Genomic DNA, 22,507 nt, shown 5'->3' with positions numbered 1-22,507 from the left:
TTTTTTTTAAAAAAAAAAAAAAAAAAAAAAGGTATATTGTCACCTGTATCCCCCCCAGATAACAACAACTACTACTATTACTACCTTTCTCTCTTCTTCAGTTGGTGGCAGTGCTAAGCAAGCCCTGCAGCCTCCACAGCCAATAAGATGCGGGGTTGCCCTTTGGCAAGTCTGTAGCTCAGATTATTTGTCTTAAACAAGTCTCAGAAGTGACACCCCCCCCTTCCCAATGCCATCATTTGAACAGTGGAGGAATCTCATCAGTAGGCATCTTCTCATATTACTGATTCCAGCTGAAAAGAGTTGTAAACATCACTTTCACTAGAAAATAAAAGAGGATAGTGGTGATTTCCCTTCCATAATGCCATAGCTGGTGCCACACGGCTCCTAGGATCCATGCCTGTTGCACATTGTTAGGAGACATTCCTCCTGCCAGCTTGCCAGGCACAGGGCACCAGAATGTTAAATGTGTTGTGGCTTTTGAACAACAAATGCTAGTCTTTCAGGATATGACTTTTTCAGTGTGTAGTAATGTATGTCCCAGGTATAAGTTTCCTGTAGAAGTTTCTGCCACAGACTTGAAGGTGCCAAAAGATCTTACTCAAATATTCAGGTGGATAGTTGGCCCAGTAGGTTACTGTATTTGTATTGCGCCTTTGGAGAGCTGAATTTAACTCTGGCTTTAAGTTGCAAGTAAAAATGGGCTTGCTGTCAGATGCATATTGGTTATCTCTGCTCTAGTGAGAGCAAATAATGCAGATGATAACCACCTCGATGATGCTAGAAGTCTGTATAGAAGAAGCAATATGTGGGGAAGCTTAAACATGTGCAAGCTTCTTGGCTTCAGCTATCAGCCCATCATTTCCAGAGTATTCTGTGCACTTTTACACACAAATATCCATTTCTTTCCTGGATGGTAGAGTGTTATAAATGACTCCAGCACTGTCCTTTGTTTTAATGCCAACTTGCTCTTATGTCACAGCTGCTGTTGAGAGACAAGATACGTTCATGTTATAATGAAGACTGTTATGAAAGAGGAGATTAGAGTGGAGTACTGTGTAGTGAGTAGCCACACTCTAGTTGTGTTGTAACGTAATATAGTGACCTTGTGAATGAGAGTGCACTGTGGTGCATAATTTTCTCTCCCCTTAACTAACAGCCAGGTTGTTTGTAATTTCCCATGCTGTTTAAAACAGGGTTCTCATGTATCAACCATCTACTGTAAGAGTGCCCAGTGTGACAACGGTTGACCCTGCTGCTATTCCTCCATCATTAACAGACTACTCAGTACCATTCCACCACCCACCAATATCAAGTATTTCATCAGACTTGCCAGGTAGGTGATGGTTATATTTAAGCTTTTCTGGTAGTTTTATTAATTGGTGGGGCATCAGTATGAACTGATATGGTTTTGCCATGCAGACTCGGATTAAACTGAGCACTGCACTAAAGCCATTTTAAAATTGGAGCAGTGCAGGCCAGTTTTTAGACTCTTTCGAAGCTCAGATACTGACTCTAGCTTCTGAAACGTTGGAAGTTCAAATCAACAGCTGCAGTCGGTGTGAGTTGGCTAGAAGAGGGTTCACAATGAGATGAGCAAGTCATCTGATTTTAACGTATTTCTGGAAAGTACAGCAAGAAGAGTGTGCATCTTAATTTGCAACCATGCAGCTAACTTGTGTGCTAAGCTAAGCCTATTGCTAGAGTAGGACAGGCACCTTTTACTTTAATTTTGAACTGGTTGAGGTTGGTCCTAGTGGTAATTTCTAGACTAGGAAAAAGGTTAAGGTGAGCTACAATGTGTAAGCTGACCTCTATCGCCTTTCTTTACCTAGACATACCCTAAATGCCTATGATGTATTCTTCAACCCTGCTGCTAACTAGCAAACAAAAGGTGGGAATGCTGGTATTTTCTACCCTGGCTGTTCGCAAAAAATGCTGTTTGTGGGGACTCTGGGAACTCTTCTACCTACTGCATTGTATACAGCACCTAGAAAAATGGTGGTTGACAGCAGGCTTCAAACTTGGATCAGTTTCTGTTCAACACCCCCATCCCCAAGCTGTCTTTCCTCCCTGTGACATCTGTGGCTTCTCCCCCTCTCTCTTTCAGCACCACCTTGATGATGGCAGTGGGGTACATCTCGTTCCCCTCATTTCACTGCTCTCTGGTTCCTTTATTGCTCCTTTTAAGAAAAACCAATGTCTTTCTAGACTGGACAGTTCAGAGGTTAGTCAAACCTTACCATGAACTGAAGCCTTACGGAGAGAATTAAGGATGAGCTGGAGTTCTAGCACACATCCAAATGTGGATTCCTTATGTCCATACGGGTCTCCTGCAAGTGTTTGTCGGAGGAAAGAGACCACTACCCAGAACTGGCTGGAGGGCAAGGGTCAGTGGGAGAGACAGAGCATGGGTTTTGCTGTAGCCCATTCCACTTGCCATTTCATTCTGGTGAACTGAGAAAGGCAAGGCCAAGGTCTTCAGAACTGAAAGACTGAAGTCTCTCTAGTATCAGGCTGCTATGCTTCCAGCGCTTGAGCTCTTTCTGACAAAATATTGAGATGTAAAACTGGCCAAACTGCAGCTCCCAGGCTGTTTTTGTTTTGGTTTTTTTAAATAAGATTCCTGCTTTTTCACTTTTTCAAAATTGATTTTTGATTTTTCTTCAATTCCTGCTTATTATTCATTCTGGGAAGTCATTTGCTAACATCACCGTTGGAGCTGGAGCACTATGTGCTATGGTCTCTGGGGCGTGTATGTCATGAAAGGGTTTTTGGGTTTTTTTTCATGTCCAGCTTTCACCTGTGTCAAGATTGGTTTGTGGCTAGGAGTGTTAAGAAGTTTCTATACCCCAGTGCAAAAGATGAGAAAACTTTAGTCCCTGCTCTTGAAGCTTATTGTTTGAACTGCTCACAGTGGCTTGTTCATTTCTTTCATTTGTCTAGACACAAAATGAGGATGACTTTTTAGAAATGTGTCCTGGCTGGCTGTCACTGGGTAAAGGAAGAGAGTTGCTGCTTGCTTCTGAACTTGTGCATGTAGTCACCTTGTCTCATTTGAGGATCTCTAATAGAGAGAACTCTCCAAGTCCCCATTTTGGCCAAGTCAGGTACAACAGCCAGTGAAACTTGCATTTTGGACCAACAGTTCCATTTAAGCAACCACATTAAATAAAATTTATCCCAAAATTTGCAATGAATACCTCATCACCTCCCTTTCATTTAATTAAGCTCCACTTGTACTAGATTACTTCCCCCCACCTCCCTTGCCCTATAATGTAGTTGGTTGAAATTAGTGTCACATTTACCCTGCACTAAGTGCTGTATAGCTAACGCATACTTTTTAAAATACTCTTTTTAAAACTATACCAAAACTCTTAACTCATGGAAGAGATGGGAATTAATTTTATTCTTATCTTTCTAGGTCTGGATTTTCTTTCACTAATTCCAGTCGATCCACAGGTATGTTTCTAGACTACATTGGAATTTTAAACTTTTTTTAGTTTTTGTATTTCATGGTTGCTTGCTTAAAAATAGTAATCAGGACTAGCCATGTGTATAGGAGGTGCCGTATAACCAATCCATCTCAGACAGTGCCTACCTAGTACTTGCATCTTTCTGAGAAAAATGCAGAACACTCCATGATGGGCAGTTGCCAGTACCCTGCTAGTAAGGGAGGATGCTTCCTAGTAGATCGCTTATGGCCCTCTTCCCCTTTGCTCATAAGAACCTGCCCAAAATGTTCCCAGCACTTGCAGTAGAACCTGTTTGAATGGCTAGCGGTGCTGTATACCGTTAAATGGTTACTCTGGCTGCATGCGAGTGGAAGAGAGAGAGCTTTGTCCACACTGAATTTTGCAGTGTTTCTGGTGTCATACAAGATGGAAGGTGCTGTGTGTATATGCGAGGGGGCTGCAAGTTGTGGAGCAGACCTTGCACAAATGACAGACTGTTTGTAGCAACACAAGACCTTTATTTTACACCTCTGTATTTCCCCAATATAGTGCCAAATGTCCAGCATCTCTAAGTGATGTTTGAACCAGCTTGGCCCTCTCAAGTGAATGAGCAGGGTCTGCACTGTGGTGTTATTTTTGGTTTGCTTGCATACTGGTGTGCAGACCTCTGATTCTTACTGTGTATTGTGTGTTGTTGCAGTGAGGTTGTTGTAGCTTGCTTACTATTTATAAGGGAAATGTACCTTCAGCGCATACATTTCCCTTGTGCAGCTAGTCTCTTCCTTATCGGCATCATTGTTTGTTTCAAGCAGTACTGTGCTCCTATGTTTTTGGATAGTCTCACCTCAACATTAACAAGCAACACCCCTGGCAGCATCATCACCTCAACCAGCCACCACGAGAGCAGCACTCACGTTAGTTCTTCAAGCAGGAACGAGACTGGAGTCATAACTAGTAGCGGAAGCAGCATTCCCGACATCATCTCATTAGACTGAAACCCTGGGCAGCAAGAAACTGGAGGAGCAATTGCACAGAGCTGCTCACCATAACCGAGACACGCAACTTCAGCATCTCGGAAGTTATTTTGATATTTATTGAAAGACGGATGGATTCTGTTGCTTTCTGAAAGTGGAGATTAAATTAACTACAGTGACAATAGGAACTGAAGTGATTAGACTCTTTTTTTTTTGTTTTGTTTTTTTCCCTCCGCTCGGAAGAAAAACTTGGAATAAAAAGAGACCCATTCAGAACAGGCCCACTACCCTGTCCAGCTTGTTCTGGGGAAACGCTTGGTTTTGTTGCCAGATGGATTCCACAAGTGGTTTTGTATTTTTGTTGTAATACACAGCAATAATGTAAAAAGAAAAAGAAAACTTTTTTTTTTTTTTTAAATAATGGCACTTAACTGCTCTAGGATGACAAGAGCATATATTTATCCCGGATACAAGAACAAGGTGCAGAAGTATGCGTTGCTGAACTTTTAATCCTTTCACTGGGGCCTGTAATAAACTTCATTTGAGAGAATGAAGCTTTGTGAAATAGCCATGACTTGTGTTTATATTTGTTTAGGTTGTTCCCTACCTCCTCCTTACCCTGGAAAATACTTCCGTGAATTGTTTGATGGGTTTTTTCCTCCTGACTTCATGTTGTTCACTTATGAATGCAAACAAAATCCTAAACTGTGACTACTTCCTCTTCCTAGCAGACTTTTAGAGAAAAAGAAAACTATGCAAATCCTGTATCATCCACATACCTCTGTGCGTTGTCAATTCATAGTGTAAAAGCATTACTGTGCAGAGCCTGGCTGTAGACCTTAATTTCTGGTTAGACCTCTTGTATCAAGTGAAACACAAGTGCTTGTTCAAACAACTAACTCCTTTTCTTTCTAAAACTACCTAACCAGAACAGATAGTCAAATTGAGCCACAAGCCTTTCTGTGCAGCTCTTACAGCTGCCAAGAAACTACTTAATTTTTTTATCCCATTCTTTGTCCAGTGGAGGATCATTCTTGAGCCTGTATGTTGCCCAAGGTTGACTTTATTGGTGTGCTTAAATGACTAATGAGCCTTCCCTTTTTTAGGGTTGCCGCATGGTTTCCCATGCTGTGGGAAAGTAATTGTTGTCTGTCTATTGCTGTGTTGCTAGTTGTCCACAGACTCCTGTAATTGCATCCTCAAATGATTGTAGGCACTTACTGTCCCTGCACAACCAAAAACAATATGAGATCTCATCTCATATATATATATATATATATGAGATCTAATTGTACATACTCCTAGTAGTTTGGCTGGCCCACCTAAGGATTTGCTGATTAGATTTGAAACGAACCCTTTTCCATCCCTTCCCCCGTAAGTTGTTTTCTTTGTTTTCCCTCTGCTGCTTCATTTGTGTAGCTGCCAGAAGTGTACACAGTATTCGCACTGCTGCATGCAGATGTCATGAGACCAGGAAAGGAATGAGGAAGTGCTTTTGCTTCAGAATTGGAATCACGTTATTGCTGTATCTTCTGCATATCTTGACATGACCACTTTGCCAAGTGTTGTGCTTCACAAGTATCTATTTAAAATTCGTCAGGTAGTGACCAGTTTTCACTCATCACTTTAATCTTGCTTCGTTTCCTGCCTTTTCCCCAACTTTGTCTTTTCACTAAGTGGGGGAGATGCTTGCCTTCCACAGTTGTAGGCATATGCATGGCAGTTATCATGGTATCTGAACCAAGTATGCAGAGAAGGCTCATTGTAGAGCCCTCTGCCAATCCTCCTCCATGTTCTCTGCATCGCTGAGCCTTTTTTATTTGTATGATCTTCTAGCTCTTGTTCAGCTTGTCTTAATAGAGCAGCTACTATTTTCCCCCGCTTTGTCTTCTAGTTTTGTACCTATCAGTGATCAAGCTTTTCCCCCCCCCCCCTCCCCCTGGCATGATTTATGCTTAATAAAGCCATACTGCTTGTTGGTTGTTTGTTTGTAGGCAACTAGTTGCTCCTCGGTACCAACTTCCTAATGAACTGAAGGAAAACCAGCAGTTGTACTAGCTGATATTCAATCCATGCTTCAACAGTTGGCATCTCTTAAGGAAAACCAGGGTTACTTAATCATTGCTGTAGAAGCTCATGATGAAATGGTGTCACTGTCTCAGTACTTACAAACTGACATGGGCCAAATGCTGTGCTGGCCCAGGTGGGTATATCTGCTTGGCTTGGAGGGAGAGTGCTCCTTTTTCTAGTGCTTGTGCTGCTCTGAGTGCTCAGTGCTTCCCTCCTCTCAAGCAGCCCAAATCAATGCAGCTGGAGACAAATTTCCAACTTGGCATTTTCTGGGGGAGGGCTGGGTTGCATGCAAGTCTCTTGCTGCACAGGAATTTTGTGGTCTTCTTCACTTACTGCAGTGTTTTTTCCACCAACTCATGCTGTGTTACTACTGAAGTCCTTATTTGAAATAAGCTGCCTGGTACAAAGGGGTGCTGGTTTTCCCTAAACAACTGAAGAGCCCATGGTACTTGGCTCCAGGTAGCTGGAGCCCAGCTGTTAAGTGGGAAGCTTTCCTTCTCCTCAGTGCATGCCCATTTTAGCAGCAAAATAGCTACCAGGAAACTGGTCCCTGGACCAAAATTTGAAGCATCAGCTAGGCAGCAGCAAGTGAACTGTGCACCACTGAAGTCTATGGGATGGAGGGAAGCACTACCTCTAGCCAGCGGTAAAAGGTACCTTTCACATCATGTAGGGGAACCCTGCCCCCAAAAAAGTACATTAAGTTCTTGGTTGTAAAAGAATTGCCCAGCAGTTGACTTACCACCACACCAGCCTGATTGCCCGTGGCCCTCTAGCAAGGTGAGGTAGCTCATTTCCAGGTAGCCATAATAACCCGCCTCTGGCTTGTGTAGTGTTGTATGAAAGTGCTGAGGCAAGCTGCTCATGCATGTCTATAAGGTGTGTTACCTTATGCATGAGGCTTACAGCCACAGCATTTGGTACTTGTGGAATAACAGCCCCATGGTAGTTCTACCCACATGTGCACCATGCATTAGGCTCTCCTGATGGGTCTGGCAAGCTTCCTTCCCTGCCTGCAGCATCCTCTGCCCTTGCACATTCCTGAAAAGACAGTCAGCATTTTTCTGAATTATTTCCACTTGTGAAGAAATCCCACAACTGGAGATGCACAAGCCTGAGCAGCATGCTGGACTGGCAAAACCAGCTGTGGGTGGGCAAGAAGTTCGTCCTTAAGGAAAGACCAGCTGTTGCACAGTGTACCACTAACTGCTTTAATAGAAAGGCTCTGCTCTCCACAGCATTAAGAGGTCTACTACTGTACCTCTCTTCCAGTAAGCTCCCATGCTAGAATTACCTGGTTTTGTACCTTGAGCATAACCAGGCACACCTTTACCAGGTTCAATTGTTGTATTACCCATGAGGGTACAAACAAACAGATTAGGACAGCAAGTTAAAGCCTTTCCTTCTATCTACAAACAGTTAACAAATTCGTAGCATCAAGGTAGTAAATGCAAATACAGAAGTAGAAAAGTACTTAAAGACAGGATCCATGGAAACTGCTGCTGTGCAGGGAGCCATCTAGGCCTGCCCACAGGAGGTGCTTCCACCTAGGATGCAGGAAACCTCAATTCAAATCCTACCAGTTATGTGCACTTAAGCAACTGGTTCATTTTATATTCAGAGTAGGAGAATTTTTCAGCCTCTCCTGTATAAAAATTATTTGGAACAAGAAACCCAACTTCCCATGTCCTAAGAGTCGCTATGTTCTTTTGGGGGGGGGGAAAAGTAAAACTGCTTCAGAAGAGAACACCGAGTGCAAGCAGGGCACTCTGAGGTAGAAGACCAGCATTCAAATCCAGTCAGGCAGAGGAGAGAGTTGAGTCAGTCTCCCACAGGGGGGCTAAATGGCATAAGGGGTCACCATCTTGTATTTTGTGGGAGGGATGCACAGCAGGTTGTCTATCAGCTAGTCTGAACCCCACTTGGAGGAAGGGGGGCCCAGCACCAGGAATTTAGACATCCAGCTAGTTAGAAGTTACAAATGCTTACCTACATTGTGAATGCCAGCACCTAAAGAAATGCCTGGGTTCCAGGCACACTTATCACTAGTCTGGAACGTGCCTTTTTGAAGAGGGAAACTAAACGAAATGCGATGCTAAGAAAAATCCAAATGAACCGTTCTGCAGGAATTCCTGTATTATGTCAAATGGACATAACAGCCCTCTTACCTGGTAAGCAACAAGGAAAGAAAGTACAATGTACAAATCTTTAGGCAAGTAATTCCTACATGTTTTATCCAACTTGTAAATAACTAAAAGAGTTGCAAGCAAGAATAACCTCAGAAGTCAGTCAACTTAACACTTAATTATTTTATTTACTTCTTTAGTAGGTGATCATGACATAATTGCAATGTGGTGGTCTCAAGCTTCCCACTTCCCTCCTGGTTTCATGAGGAAATGTAATATGAAGCCAGGCATTGTAACCTATGACGAGTGGAGGATGTGGTTACAACTTATCCAAGAAGTTGTCCAGAGGTGGGATACCCTCCTTCAAGCCTTTGCGCTTACGTGTTTCAGCCACAACTTGACAAGGACGAGAATTTATATCGTAAGGATCTCCAGGCAGAATCTGCCAATGATCAAAGACACACTGGGGGAAAGCCTGACCGCCAGTGTTAGACCTCAAGTCAGCAGTGAAACCTGGTGAAGGATGGAAGAGAGAGTCAAGTTACTTGGAAAATACTTTCTTTGTTATCTTTGTCGAGGTTCTGAATCCCCATAGTTTTTGCAACCATTACATTGGGCAACGAAATTTTAGCTGTTTTGAGGCCAAGTTAATCCAAACCTGGGCATGTGGCAGGACCCAGAAGAGCCAAAAGGGTTAGTTAAATTAGTCCATTACATTTTTATCACAACATGGTCCAGTGCTGAATGCTCTCGTAGCACATCAACTGCAGGTAAAGGAAGCACTTGTAGAATTAAGCAGATCTCCCCTGTTCCCAACACCATCTATTCTTTCCTTCTGGTTCCCCACTGGAAAGTGGTAGAACCAAAACCAGGTCACAAAAGTCTTAGAAGAGAACAGAGCAGTCCTAGTTTACCCTTTCCTTTCTGACGGCTCCTGTGCCCGTTTGCCCTGCAATTAACCCAACAAGACATTAACCTAACTCTACTGTGATCACACTGTTTTAAACAGCTGCAGCTAAGCCACAGTGGGTCCTGCACCTTGGGAAGAGGATATGTCTCCTTCTACAGGCCTGGTTGGTGCAGCTATGTCTGGAATCTCTTGAACCAGAGAGAGATGCAGTTTACACAAGCAAAATAACTCCAGCTATTACAGCCTATACCAGGTTCTCCAAGACATTAACCTGTACTAGCCAAAAGTCCTTGTATGTTGGTCTAACAGCATCAGACTTCACTGTTATAACTGTCTGCTGGAAAGACACATACCAAAACATAAACCTCTCTCTCTCTCGCTCTATCTCCGTCACAGGAAATTAGGGCTGGAAGATACCTCATAAGGCCTAGTCCAACTTCCTGCTCAAGGCAGGATCAGCCCTATCTAAACTGATCTTAAAAGCTTTCAAGGATGGGGTTTCCACAACACGCATGTCCCAAGCACTTCTCTGTACTTAAAGGGTACAAATCTCAAGTGTGTCGATTAAAGAAGGACAACTAGCTCGTTCAGCATTTGCCCCTTCCATCACCAAGTGCTGCTTCTTCCTTGCCAGCCCAAGTGTATTCAGCCACATTAAGACAGATTTCAGTATTTAAGAACATCAGCTCACACCATGTTAATAGGAAACATCAGTTTTTGGCATCTTTGCTTTACCAGCTTCAATGAAGTTTAACTTAGTTGAGAATCTGTCCCTTTAGTTTTTATATTTAAACCAAAAAAAATAAAGATTTCTAATCCAGTACCACAGAAACTAGAATCCTTTCAAGGTCCAGCTTGCTGTGGAGTAGAAAGGGCTTCAGCTCACATTTTTAGTAAGCACACTTAGGCTCCATCTACACATTACCTGGTTAATCACACCGTAAGTGGTCGCCTGGCCACACATTCAATCAGTTTATGACATGACAGAAAGAGGAAGAAGCTACAAAATTACTCCACAAATTGCATAATAACTTGGTAGCTGCTTCCTAACATGCTGTTAATTGAACGTGTGGTCAGGGACCCCTGTGGCTGGGAGCCCTATCAGTTGAAGGGGTCTCAGCTGCAGAAGCTTGCTTCTTTGGCTGTAAGGCATGATGGGATCTGATCTGAGATCCCACAAATCACACCTGCTGTGCAAAGAAGGCATTATTGTGTGGATCGTGCATTAAATCCCAGCATGCCTTTACCTGCATGTGTAGAGGGGGCTTAGATTTTGAATGTGTCCTGGTAAACATGAAACACTTTTGAACTGGGGAGAAGTTGTTGCACATCAGCAAGTGGTGCCAAAGAGGACTTGATGCCCGCTGGAGTGGGCTGCCTTCCTGTCAGACTTGGGGAAAAGGGGAACTACTACTTTTGAGGCAATGAACTGTTGAAGCAGAAAATGCAGGAAGGTGACAGAAAATGTGAGATTTCCCATTTGATTAATGCCAGGTAATCATGTGGGATGCCACACCTATCAGTCAGGCACACTTAGAGAGAAAGGACCATCTTACCAAAAGACTCATTTACAGGTAGATAAGCCTTGACCACAAACATTGGGGTTCCTGCCACTTGGGATTCTTCAAAGACGTGACCCCGTTTCCTATTCAACACACCATAGATCCCGCCAACCACTTGTTCTGGGCACTATGAAGAGAATTGGTACCAAGTTAGATGCATGCAACAACTGCTTGGCATTAAGTACAGCAATGGCAAAAAAACCCAGACAAATCACACCTAATGGTTCCCACTGGATCTGTCTCCCTCTTCCATCTAGTCTCTCCAAGATACTTCCTGAAAAGCGCATCAATCACCAGCCTCGGCACCAGTCAGAGGTGGTAAATCTTGGGGACCTGGGACAGACTGGATTATAGCATGTCTGTACAGTGGTGCCCAGAGGTGACATGCTCAAAGTACTTTAACTAGCTTTCTGCCTATGGAAAACAAGAAGCCTCCATATCTTGGCAACAAGGCAAGCTACTTTGGTATGCAAGGCCCCACCATTTGTACAGCCTAACAACGTACTTAAAAGGAGATGGACACACCCTGTTTTGACACATTTAAAGATACTGTTAGGGATGCTGTAAAAAAACTGTTTTTCAGTAACAGTCCCAAGGGGACTAAATTCTACATTGCAAGACATTGATTATAGTGTGGTAAACAGAGGGGCAATAAGCTGATATAAGATGTAGACTTAAGAGATTTCTGATTTAAAAAAATAATAATAACTAGAATACATTTCTGAAGTACAGCCAGGATGAAGCGCACCTTCTTTCCTTTAATGGTATGTGTACCGACTACTCTAGCAAGAGATGGATACTTTTAAAACTAACAAGAATCTCTTGTATACAAAAATTTTGTTCACTAAACCAAGCAGCTTGAATTTTCTTGGTTGGGGGTAGGGAAGGGATTACTGTTCAGGCAGGTCAAAACTTAAAAAAAACCAAATGCTAAGTCTACAGAGATGTATTTAGCAACACAGAGCCTCCTCAATTCTTCTTATTTCTATCCCCTTTCTGGTACTTGGGATATCTACATGCAGATCCTGTTGTCAAGGAGTCATCTGCTGCTTATTCCAAGTTCCCCATGCATGGCCACAGTGACAAGAGCATGGAAGGGCAAAGCAGGACGGTTTTGGTTTCTATGAGACGCATTGGCAGTTTACAAAGAACAGTGAATTCATCCCGCTGCATTTAGCCACTGCTGTTCAGTTTCTCCCTGTTTTAGAACTGTACAACTCAAAAGTATAACACTCAAAATTACATACAATTACAAGAGTTGTTTCCTAGAAACAATACAACATCTCCCCCGCTCCTGTCTCCAGTCTGGTGATTCTATTGCATACCTGGATCTCTACCAGATAGATGGGTTCCATAAGCCTGGGCTGTGCTGTAAGAGCAGATGCATACAAGACCCTCCTGGCAGTAGGAATTATTTGTCCGCCGCCACGGTGAATAGCATCGGCATGCAGAGTAACATCATGGATATCAAAACGAACGCCTCTCATGTTCTCCTCGCACAACACGCCCTGCAAGAGAGTTGATGGCTTTTTACAGGATTGAAAGAAGAAGAAAATGGTGGATTTGGTATGGTAACATTTTACTACTTGGAAAGTGTTTACAGATCTACAGAATTTGTTGGACCTATATTTGACAGTGTGCTTCCAATGAGATGCTGGCCTTAAAATTAGAATCATGAGGACTCATGTTTGTAATAAGCAGTTAGGCTGAAGAAATGAAAACACTGGATTTCAAAAACGCAAGTTGTAAGAGCATCAGGAGAATCAGAAAGTTGTACTGGAACCAGTGTCCAAGACAGCAAATTAAGTATGTGTTGAATATCATGCCAGTACCAGATAATTTCATAACACTTATATATAAAATAAGTTTGGATAATACACAAAACATCTAAGCTACTGTTACACTTACTTCCTTTGTGGCCCACTGGAAGCCAGCAACAACGCTGTCTTTGATTTCATTCAGATACTGGACACCCTTGGTGATGTCAACTAAGATATTCGGGCCTGTTCCATCAGGTCCGAAGCACCAGATCTTGCGGGCCTCAGACACATCCCACTCATATTTCTCTGCCAGGTAACGTGCACGCTGCTTCAGCTCTTGACGGGCAGCAACTTCTCCTTTGTCTACATCCTCTGCCAGGCCATCGGGGAAGGGCCGGGCCTTCATATACAGCCTGTTGTGTTTATTAGGGGATTTAGATAAACACATTTGGGTTGACTCCTCGCTGACTGTCTCACGATACGATACAACTGGGTCTGATTTCTGCGAGATGGCAAATAAAACCCGATAAATTAATAGTGAGCATGACATTTTATGTTAAGATTATAAAAGAAGTCTAGCATGATAGTAGATATTAAAATGCCTGTTCCCCTTTGGATAACCATCATTGCTTGTTTCCTCTCCTTAGGAAGTTTTAAACCCAGTTTCACTCATGCAGGTGTTCCCTGATGTAAGACAAACTGAAGAATGGCAGTATATTTACCGGTACAATCATTATCCTCCCATCTGTTTTACAGAAAATATCCAGTGGGAAAAAAGAAAACCCAAAAAACAAGTAACTTAATTTCCCACTACCAACTGAAGTCTTAGTGCAAATGAAGGTTTTCAAAGACAGTGCATAAGTTAGGAGCCCTTTTGTCTTTGAAAAATTCTGTACTTTGTTTGCTCGTACGCTAACATACCTTGATGGGAATACAAGCATGGTCTTCTTCCAAATCTTTAAGGCAAATTTCCAGGTGTAGCTCACCAGCTCCGGCAATGATGTGCTCACCAGATTCTTCAATAATACACTAGAACAAGAAACACTTGTTAAGCAACAGTAGTAAATACTTATTATAGACTAATCAGTAATGTACAGGTATATTTTTCCAAAATTGTTAGTGATACCTATTGCTGAGAAGATTAACGAAGTATCTTCTTCACATTAATCCAGTGCCTTTTTAAATATATAGTTTATGAACTGCTTTCCCACCAGCAGAATGTAGAGCATTTTAAATGAAATGTTGCAACTGATTTAAACATCATACAGGAAAAAATACTAAAGTAATTTAGGATGAGAAGTGAAGAATGCTTCATCAGATTGAAGCTGCATATCTTTTGTCCTGCCTGATTTGCTATCTGCAATTTAGCTAGGAGGCTACAGCTAACAAAACCCATGCTGTTGGAAGATGTACAATGAGTGGTAAGTAGTAGGGGCCTCAGTTTTGCAGCCTCACTTAAACAATAAATATCTCCAAACATGCTGGAGCACTGTTTCAGTGAGAACATAGAAACAGAAGTGCAACCTCTAGGGCTTTCCTGAGATGCTTCCAGTTTTAGATTAGCTAGACTAATCTCTGTTGACTTGTACTCTATCACATGCTTACAGCACAAAAGTGTATGGCTGCAGATCCTACATAGTAGGTCACGAAAGCTCTTTGCGAGTGTGTCGTCCCTCAGAAAATGTCACTGCACACCAATACATTCCAAATCTAAAACTTACAGCTAACACTCACCTGAACCATAGGATCAGACTTGGCCAGCCGCTTTAGACCTTCAACTAGTTTTGGCAGATCAGCAGGGTTTTTTGCTTCAACAGCAACACGTACAACTGGACTAACACTAAATTTCATCACTCTCATGTTGTGTGCATGTTCAAACGTGGTAATGGTACCCGTCTTCACCAAAAACTGGTCAACACCAACTAGACCAACAATGTTGCCACAAGGTACATCCTCAATGGGCTCAACATAACGACCCATCATCAAAATGGTTCTATAAAGACAGAGGATGAGCAACAGTCCTTGAATATTTGATTTATCCTCAGTATTTCCAAAAACTAAGCCTTTTTATACAAAGGTAGTTTCTATAATTGCCTTCCCTCTGGCTTTTTAATTTTGTTACATAAGCCCAAAAATTATAAAGAGGTCTTAAAAAAAGAAGACAGACAGACAAAGGAAACAATCCTTCTTGTATTAGGTTTCCCAAAACAGATTTTGCAAATAATTAATTTGTTGCATGCATTCTTCAAAAGAATGAAACTAATTCCATCTACCTTTGAATAGGTTTTAGGTAAAGATCTTCCTTCTTGCCTGGCGTGTAGTTTGGGCCCATGATTCGAACTTTCTGTCCAGTAGAAACAACACCAGAAAAGACCCGTCCGAAGGCATAGAAACGTCCCTTATCAGATGTGGGGACCATTTTGGAGATATACATCATCAAAGGGCCCTTAGGATCACAGTTTTTGACACCTGCAGTAAAACAATGCATTTTCCTTGAGGCTTCAAGACAAGGGCTAACACTTTGCTGAGCCTTTCCTTCCCCTTTTACATATTCAGACCAGGTTTTTTACGGGTCCTCTCACTCTGAAATACAAGTGCCTTCCATGATTAAGTTTACTTAATATTATTTAATAAGTCAGGCTGTCCAACTCTGGAATAGCTAGTGGCTGCATTTGGTGCTTGCATGCAGCCTCTGGGGCACATCCCTCACAGGCTGCACACTGTGATAGCAACCATCCTGGGATCCCCCCACACTGCAGACTGATCCTTCCCTGCCTTTCACGCAGGCTGCAGTAGCAGTATGTGGTCCTGCTGTGCAGGCTGCACAAGTGGCATGCAGACCCCTGGGGTCCTTCCCCACCACATCAGCTAGAGGCAGCTGTTGGGGCCTGTGGGCTGCATACAGCTTGGGGCTGCCAGCTGGACAGCCCTGAATTACATTACTGTCCCCCCAACCCCCTTCTTAACAGCAGGGGACAGATTGGGGCCTGTGTGTGTGGCAGAGGGTTGGGGCTGATTACGTTATAAGAATTATGGTAGCTCCTGTCAAAGAATCATAGAAAAGCAGAGCTAAAAGAGATCTCTGAAGGTCATCTAGTCCAACCGCTGCCTGAGGCAGGATCATCCCCATCCAAAGATTCCCATACAAATCCCTGTCTAACCTATTAGTAAAACTAGACACACAACCACAAGGCATAACACCCTAACACACCACAGGTAAATTAGGGGGTTAACGGTGGCCAGTGTCCTGCTGCTGCAAGGGTTGTTAAAGTATGTGAGAGATCCAAGGGATCTTGTCATCCTCATCTCTTCCACTATCAAGCTTCATAAATGCAAGATTCACCAGTCACTCTGCTTCCTGCATGCACATGGCTTACTCAGTGGGTTGTAGGTTTCATTAGAGTGCAGCTGGCATGAAAAGCCCATCACAGACCCCCTCTGGGAACTTGGCTCGTTTCCATATAAACTTTAATGACAAAAAATGTAAGTTCTGGCCCTACATTCCAATCCGACCTGAAAAACTAGAGGACACTAAAGTGATATCTGCTCAGAGAACTATGAGAACTAAGCAAATGATCTGTTGTGATTTGAACCGTTTGAAACCTAGGTTTAAGCCCTAGGAGCAAAGACTTTCTAATCAAGTCCAGCCCTTGCAAATACATGCATCCCTGTGGCTAAATCTAAGCTAAATCTGTCAGAAGGAAGCACCATCTTCTTGCCAATTTTAGATGGCTATTTTGGATCTACAGCTATTTAGGTTTCTAACACATAGTAAGAGATTTAGGTATCAATGAGGTTGAAGATGTATTCAATGAAGGACAATATCCCAGAGGCAGTATATTCTTCACAGGGTTTCGCTCTCCCTCCAAACATAGCTTGTCTTTTCCAAATTTTGCCTTGGCCACTTGCAGATCTGAACAAAGCATTTGGATAGCTTGGAAATAGTATCATTTGCCTCAGGTACTGGAGATATCTGCGTAGTACTGACACATTCTCTCGTGACTTCATTTAAACTTTGAACAAGATAAGATACTGTGGGACTCCACATGAGAGTGGCCTGGAATTGAAGCAGCAGTGTGAAGAGACACAAACCATGCAATACTGCTGCTGTGACTTCACTTGACACCTGCGATACTGGAAACGGGTCAACAGCCCTATTAGGCTATCATAAATACAGCAAGGAGATCTAGGGTAATACAATTCCTCTCTCATTTCCATATGCTATCCATCCAAAGGTCACTGCACATCACCCTAAGTCTCTTTGAAAGTGAATTGGATAGCATCCAGTTTCATGTGGCAGGATGTCTGGCACATGCATGGACACCGAGCAGCACTGACAACATGGAACAGCTATCACACATTTGTACTGGGAAGGGCCAAGGAGCCTCATCCACATGGGGATCTCATGAGCCCTAGACACTGCACAGACACAGTAATAAAACCAAGAAAGTCAGGAAAATCCCATCCCAATGCAGTTACAAAACCCCAGTCTGTTCTAAGCAGCTTGTAAGCTGGTCACTTTTACTTTATTGTGTGTAATAATGGGCATTCATCTTTTCTACAACCACTGAATCAGCAACCTAACTCCACAAGGAGAGCTGCTTGCTTACCCATCGCAGCTTCATCATCAGGCGGCCCCTCATACAGAAGTTCACAGCGATATTTCTGTGCAGTTACAGGGGAAGGCAGGTGTATGGTGATCATCTGAAGTAAGGCATCTCCAGCAGGCAGCCAGCGACGCATTACAGCCTGGGAATCCCAAATACTGAATCAGAACTGAAGCCAAGTTTGAGGTACTTGGCTGACCCCAGAAATATACACTGTACAACTGAAGTAAAAACCAGGATGGCTAAATCAGATACTCCTTTGGCATCACCAAAAAGCTAACAGACTAACTGGCTCCCTTTTGGTTCCAGTGACCTGTGCACTGGAATCACGTGAAGGGAATGTTCTAAAAACTCAAGTTTTTTTCAAGTTCATGAGCTACATTTCAGTTGGAAGCTACTTTTTAAAATTTAACTCTTAAAGCTGTGAAGAGAAATGTCAGTTTTAATGTCTGATGAGACTAACTTAACAGCAGGCACAGAGGGTCCGTCTGACCTTTAAGCACCCAAGTAGCATTTTGTAACCACAGCACTGCGATTCTTGGCACCTTTGCCCAATTTCAGTTCCCCAAAGCTATGGAGGACCCTCCCCCTTTTAGCCCAATAGCTTAAAAACTGTTAGGGCACCTGCCCAGGCAGCAAGAGATGCAGGCCCTAGGCCTCCCTCACCCAGAGGGAATTTAAATCTGTCTCCTACTTGCCCTCAAGCTATGGTGTAGATATTGCATCCTTTCTAGCTCTCCTCTTGAAGCTGGCACACTAGGTATCCAGGAGGGGAAGCTGTGGGAGGATGGCTTAATTGGGTGAAGGGGAACCATGGGTTCTGATCCTGCTTTTCTAGAAAGTCTCCCACAGATCAGTGGCACTAGTCTGCACGTTCCACACGTGGGAAGCATCCTGAGACCACGCTGAAACTGTAATTCCCACAGCAGCTGATATATTCACATCTTTTGTGCTAGTGCCACGTTAGCAGGCTTTAAATACCTGTTGGTTTTTGCTCAACTTGAGCGTGCAAAGTTCTCTCCTTTTTAAAAACATGCTATTTTTGTGTTGCAGACTAAAGCATTATTCCCATATCTCTAGGCTCAAACTTCCAAACAGTTTACAATAAGCTATAATGCTCTAGATGTCATAAGCTTTCCTTTAGCCCTGTTACCTATCTATACATTCCAGCTTTTGTAACTGAGAAACAATAGGTCCTTATGAGAGGCATGAAATGCTCCAGTGAAATGCTTGATAGTGAAACCAGATGGGAAACAGCAGCAAAATGTTCCTATTCCATTAACACCTATTAAATCAGGTTAGTAGAAAGCCAGATTGAATAACTAGATTAGAATACTGCAGAATACCTTAAGGAGTGGTTTGCCCTCTTTGTCTCGATCTTCTGCATCTAACTTGATGTCGAGTTTCTCTATCAGCTTGGCTGTTTCTTCCTTCTTAAAGCTCATAATAGCATCAAAGATCTAGAGAACAAAGTTTGTCAAAATGATGGGGGGTTTTACTGTTATACATGTTAATTGTGTTCAAATATGCTGCTGCATGTTGTGCATCAGTAATAAGACAATGACACTTCATATATTGTAGATGTAACAGATTCCTCATTTGGAACCCAAGTTTAAAGTTTTAGCCTCTTTCTAATTAAACCAGGAGGAATCCCTGAAAACATTCTTCTATCTGAAAAAACTGTCGGCCTTACCTTGAAGATGGGATCCAAAATGAGCTGGCAAAATGTTCGTGGCAATTTCTTTCCATCTGGACTGGTGGCAGACTTGCTGAATTTTCCAGATGCTGGGTCGAAATACCTAAAGAGGAAGTTTAAAGTATTTTACTTATTTAATTTGAACTATGAAAGAAATGCATTTAACAAAAAAGCTGATGCTCATCCAGTTTGTAAACTTTTCTGGATTTCTGCTGACTGCAGAGCCTCTCAGAGAAAGTTCCTTGCTTAATGTGCGCTGTCAAAAAACTAAATAGCTAGGAGGGTCCCAGCTAGTTACGTTAATTATTCCAGAACTGTCATATTCATATGGAGAAGAAGTTTGTTCCTTTGGATTTAAGAGCACAGCAAGCAAATATTTGTTCTGTATCAGACCCCCAAGTACTCAGTTTAGGTTTGTGCCTTTAGCCAGCCTGAGTGGGTTAAGCTAAAAATTTGACAAGAACTCCCAAGTTCCGCCTGAGGGTCTATAACTCCTTCTGTGATTCTCAGAAGAATCATTCCAGCTTCTCTAAAGCTCCCCAAACACCTACACGTGGGATTCCATAGTTGCATAGGAGTGCCTTAGTTTAAACAGGCAGTCCCTAGCTCCCAAATCAGCTCTCCTCAAGATCTCTTTTCAAGCATTAATCCACCTGCTGATCATCTGCTAGTATTTGGTAATACCAAACCATGTCATTATAATGAATCCGTGCATATATGAATTCTTCCTTCTCCAGAATACGATTTAAAATCCACAGAATTCAACTGGACAGCTATCACTAGGTCCAATCACCTGTTGATCATCTCATAATCTTTATATTGTTGCATATTAATTTTGCTCACCTAGTGCAATACAAGGAACATTCCATGCTAAATTTCTGATAATCCAGTCTCTCTAAGCAGGTGCATCTACACATGGTGACTTAAGGCGCATTAGCCATTTTTAAGGCACATAAACGGCACAGGTCTACACGTGTGCATCCTTAATGTGCCTTAAAAATGGCGATTTTAGGCTAATCATGCATAAATTTAATACCTACATGAAGCAAATATCAAATTTAGGCACGATTAGTTAAGACGCCATGTGTAGACACCATAAAGTTGCCTTAACACTTTGTGACTGCTCAGGCTGAAGCCAAGCCTGCAGAGCCTCGTGCTGCCACTGGGCACGGCCAAGATGACGACGCAGCAGGTGCTGTTCTGCAAGGTGCAGACACTGGAGATGGAGCGGCAGTTCCAGCAGCAGCGGTCCCTGTTGGTGTGTGGCAAGTCAGCAGAGGGGGCAGGAGGTGGGAGGGCTCCTATCAAAGCACTAGAAACAGGCCCCCCTGTAACTCCCTGCAGGGCCTTTGCTAGCAGCTCCCCTATACCTCTCCCTCGGGATGGGTTTGCTGGCTGGGCAATGCAGCCCTTCAGGAGTGGGATGTCTTGCTGCCCACCTGGGATTCAGGAGCCCCTAGAGGCCCGTGCTGGGGCTCCTGCCCAGGACAGCAAGCAGGCTGAGACTGCATCTGCCCCAGCTCCCAGCACAGCTTTCTCAGCTCCACCCACCTCCATCCTGGGCAAGCACCTGGCCTCTGAGGGAGAAGCACGGGGGAGCCGCTAGCAAAGGCTCTGCCCGTGCTGCGCTGCCCCCTTCCCCTACATCTAGATCTCCAGACTGCCACTTAACCTCTCTGTAAAAGAATGGACTGCAATTTGTGGAGACACATGCATTAAATATATCACCAAGATACATCACTATGATACTTCTGAATGGTGCATCACTGCGGCTTCTAAGGATATACCTATATATGTTTCATCACTCACTTGTCTCCCCAGAGTTTTTTCATCATATCTTCTACTTTCTTTGAACGCTCAGCTGGAGCCAGTTGGGCTTTTTCACCTTTGGCAGCAAATTTGGCCACATACATCTCGGCAAACTGCTTCAGGGTAAATGCCCAGCCATGCAGACCAGAGCCAAACCCAACAGTGCCGATAACTGGATCAATCTAAAAACCCAGAATGAAAGTGAATGCATTTTACAAGACACTGATTAAGCATATGATCTGTTTTCAGTGGCATGCAGTTGGAGGGAGGTTACCAGAACTATTTTCTAATATTATGGAGTCCTGACAAGAAATATTTTGGTGCATCTTAATTTAAAGAATTCCATTTTCTCCAATGGCAAGATCCTTAATAACAAAAAAACACATCTTACTATGTTTTACCAACATGCTTATAGAAAAATCTCATTTAAGACCTTCCAAGTATTTCCACGAATTTCTGGGATTTTTTGGTTTTGAAGTTCCTCTGGGAACTGAAAGCTGGGTGCCTGAAGTTCCGCGCATGTCTCAAAGTGGGCTGATTTTGGTGGCTAAGTATCCTCAGCCTCAATAACCTCAACATGCACAGCCTAGAATACAACCATAGCTGACAGACAAAGCAAAAACTAGATACAGATTCCCAGGTCAAACTTCAGCCAGGCAGACTTGAAAATGTGGCTATGGGGAATCAGTATATCTTGCAGTTAATATATAAAACTGATTATATGCCTGTGGCAGTGCAGTTTCTCTGTTAGAGCAGTAGTTTCCAATTAGAACTGTGAAGCAGAGGTTGGAAGTAGAGTTGCCACAGAAACAAACAGGAAATTACACTAAGAAGATGGGACTCTTGGCAACTACTATATTTTAAGCTCTTTCATACTGACTGCTTGTGATCTTGTCAAGTTATTTCATCTTTCTGTGTCTTGCTATTCCATATAAGATGAAATAACTTGTCCGTGAAGGCCTGAGGCTCAGCGCATAAGAATTCCCATGAAGGCCTGAAGCTACATTACAATTCCCAGCTTGGCTTCTCTGGTTAGCTATTCCATGGAAGATTCATAACCATTTAGGATAAGACCATTGACACACTATCTCCTGATAACCTAACTGCATAGAACTAATCATGCTCCATAAGAGATGCTCCAAAATTCTACCGTACTCCACCCAACAGTCTCACAGAGTTTGGCATGTTATCACCACAAAACTTCTACAGAATCTCTCAGGCAGAAGTACCGTTATCCTCACAAGACCATATGTAAATTAAGAGCAGAGTCAAGAAAAGTAGTTTCTTAACTCCTGGTTTCTGGCATGACCTCAGGGCTATACCTTCCTCTCAATTGCAGAAGAGATAGTGATACAAATATTTTCAAATCCACAAAATTTTGAAAGCGTAAGTGGCATGTAGAAGCATCTGCCTTTGTCTTCTCTTCTGCACAATGCACTTTCCCTTTGTTTCATCTCTGACTCCCCTCTGCTACTTTTCTTTCCCCTTCACTTCTGTTTTCTAATTGCTTCCTTGCCTAATTGGTTGCCTGGTCT

At 42.9% G+C, this 22,507-nt stretch overlaps 2 protein-coding genes across 9 annotated transcripts in view; one reads left to right on the top strand and one right to left on the bottom strand.

Annotated features, from left to right (window-relative positions):
- Positions 1–6,406, top strand: part of PIAS2 (protein inhibitor of activated STAT 2) — a 70,169-nt gene extending 63,763 nt beyond the window's left edge. For 2 of the 8 annotated variants that reach the window (XM_019518123.1, XM_019518125.1), the window contains exons 12-14: positions 1,197–1,336; positions 3,425–3,462; positions 4,265–6,406. In XM_019518123.1, coding sequence (XP_019373668.1) covers positions 1,197–1,336; positions 3,425–3,462; positions 4,265–4,450 — 364 coding nt within the window. In that variant the 3' untranslated portion in view covers positions 4,451–6,406. Of the gene's footprint in view, positions 1–1,196; positions 1,337–1,835; positions 1,895–2,110; positions 2,228–3,424; positions 3,463–4,264 lie in introns of those variants that run through there. The other 6 variants (XR_002097488.1, XR_002097489.1, XM_019518126.1 and 3 more) reach the window with 6 other exon arrangements.
- A 2,441-nt stretch (positions 6,407–8,847) lies between these two features.
- LOC109298005 (elongation factor 2-like) overlaps positions 8,848–22,507 on the bottom strand; it is a 39,020-nt gene continuing 25,360 nt past the window's right edge. The window contains exons 5-15 of the mRNA XM_019518122.1: positions 20,973–21,154; positions 19,161–19,266; positions 18,814–18,927; positions 17,471–17,609; positions 15,134–15,329; positions 14,595–14,853; positions 13,782–13,889; positions 13,009–13,362; positions 12,426–12,608; positions 11,095–11,227; positions 8,848–9,141 (exon numbers count right to left, since the gene is read on the bottom strand). Coding sequence (XP_019373667.1) covers positions 8,948–9,141; positions 11,095–11,227; positions 12,426–12,608; positions 13,009–13,362; positions 13,782–13,889; positions 14,595–14,853; positions 15,134–15,329; positions 17,471–17,609; positions 18,814–18,927; positions 19,161–19,266; positions 20,973–21,154 — 1,968 coding nt within the window. The 3' untranslated portion in view covers positions 8,848–8,947. The remainder of the gene's footprint in view (positions 9,142–11,094; positions 11,228–12,425; positions 12,609–13,008; positions 13,363–13,781; positions 13,890–14,594; positions 14,854–15,133; positions 15,330–17,470; positions 17,610–18,813; positions 18,928–19,160; positions 19,267–20,972; positions 21,155–22,507) is intronic.

The sequence above is a fragment of the Gavialis gangeticus genome, unplaced genomic scaffold (genome assembly GCF_001723915.1).
Source record: "Gavialis gangeticus isolate Ggan-Ray unplaced genomic scaffold, GavGan_comp1, whole genome shotgun sequence".
NCBI lineage: Eukaryota > Metazoa > Chordata > Crocodylia > Gavialidae > Gavialis > Gavialis gangeticus.
The sequence above is the reverse complement of the archived record's forward strand: the minus strand, read 5'-3'. Positions and strand labels throughout refer to the sequence as shown.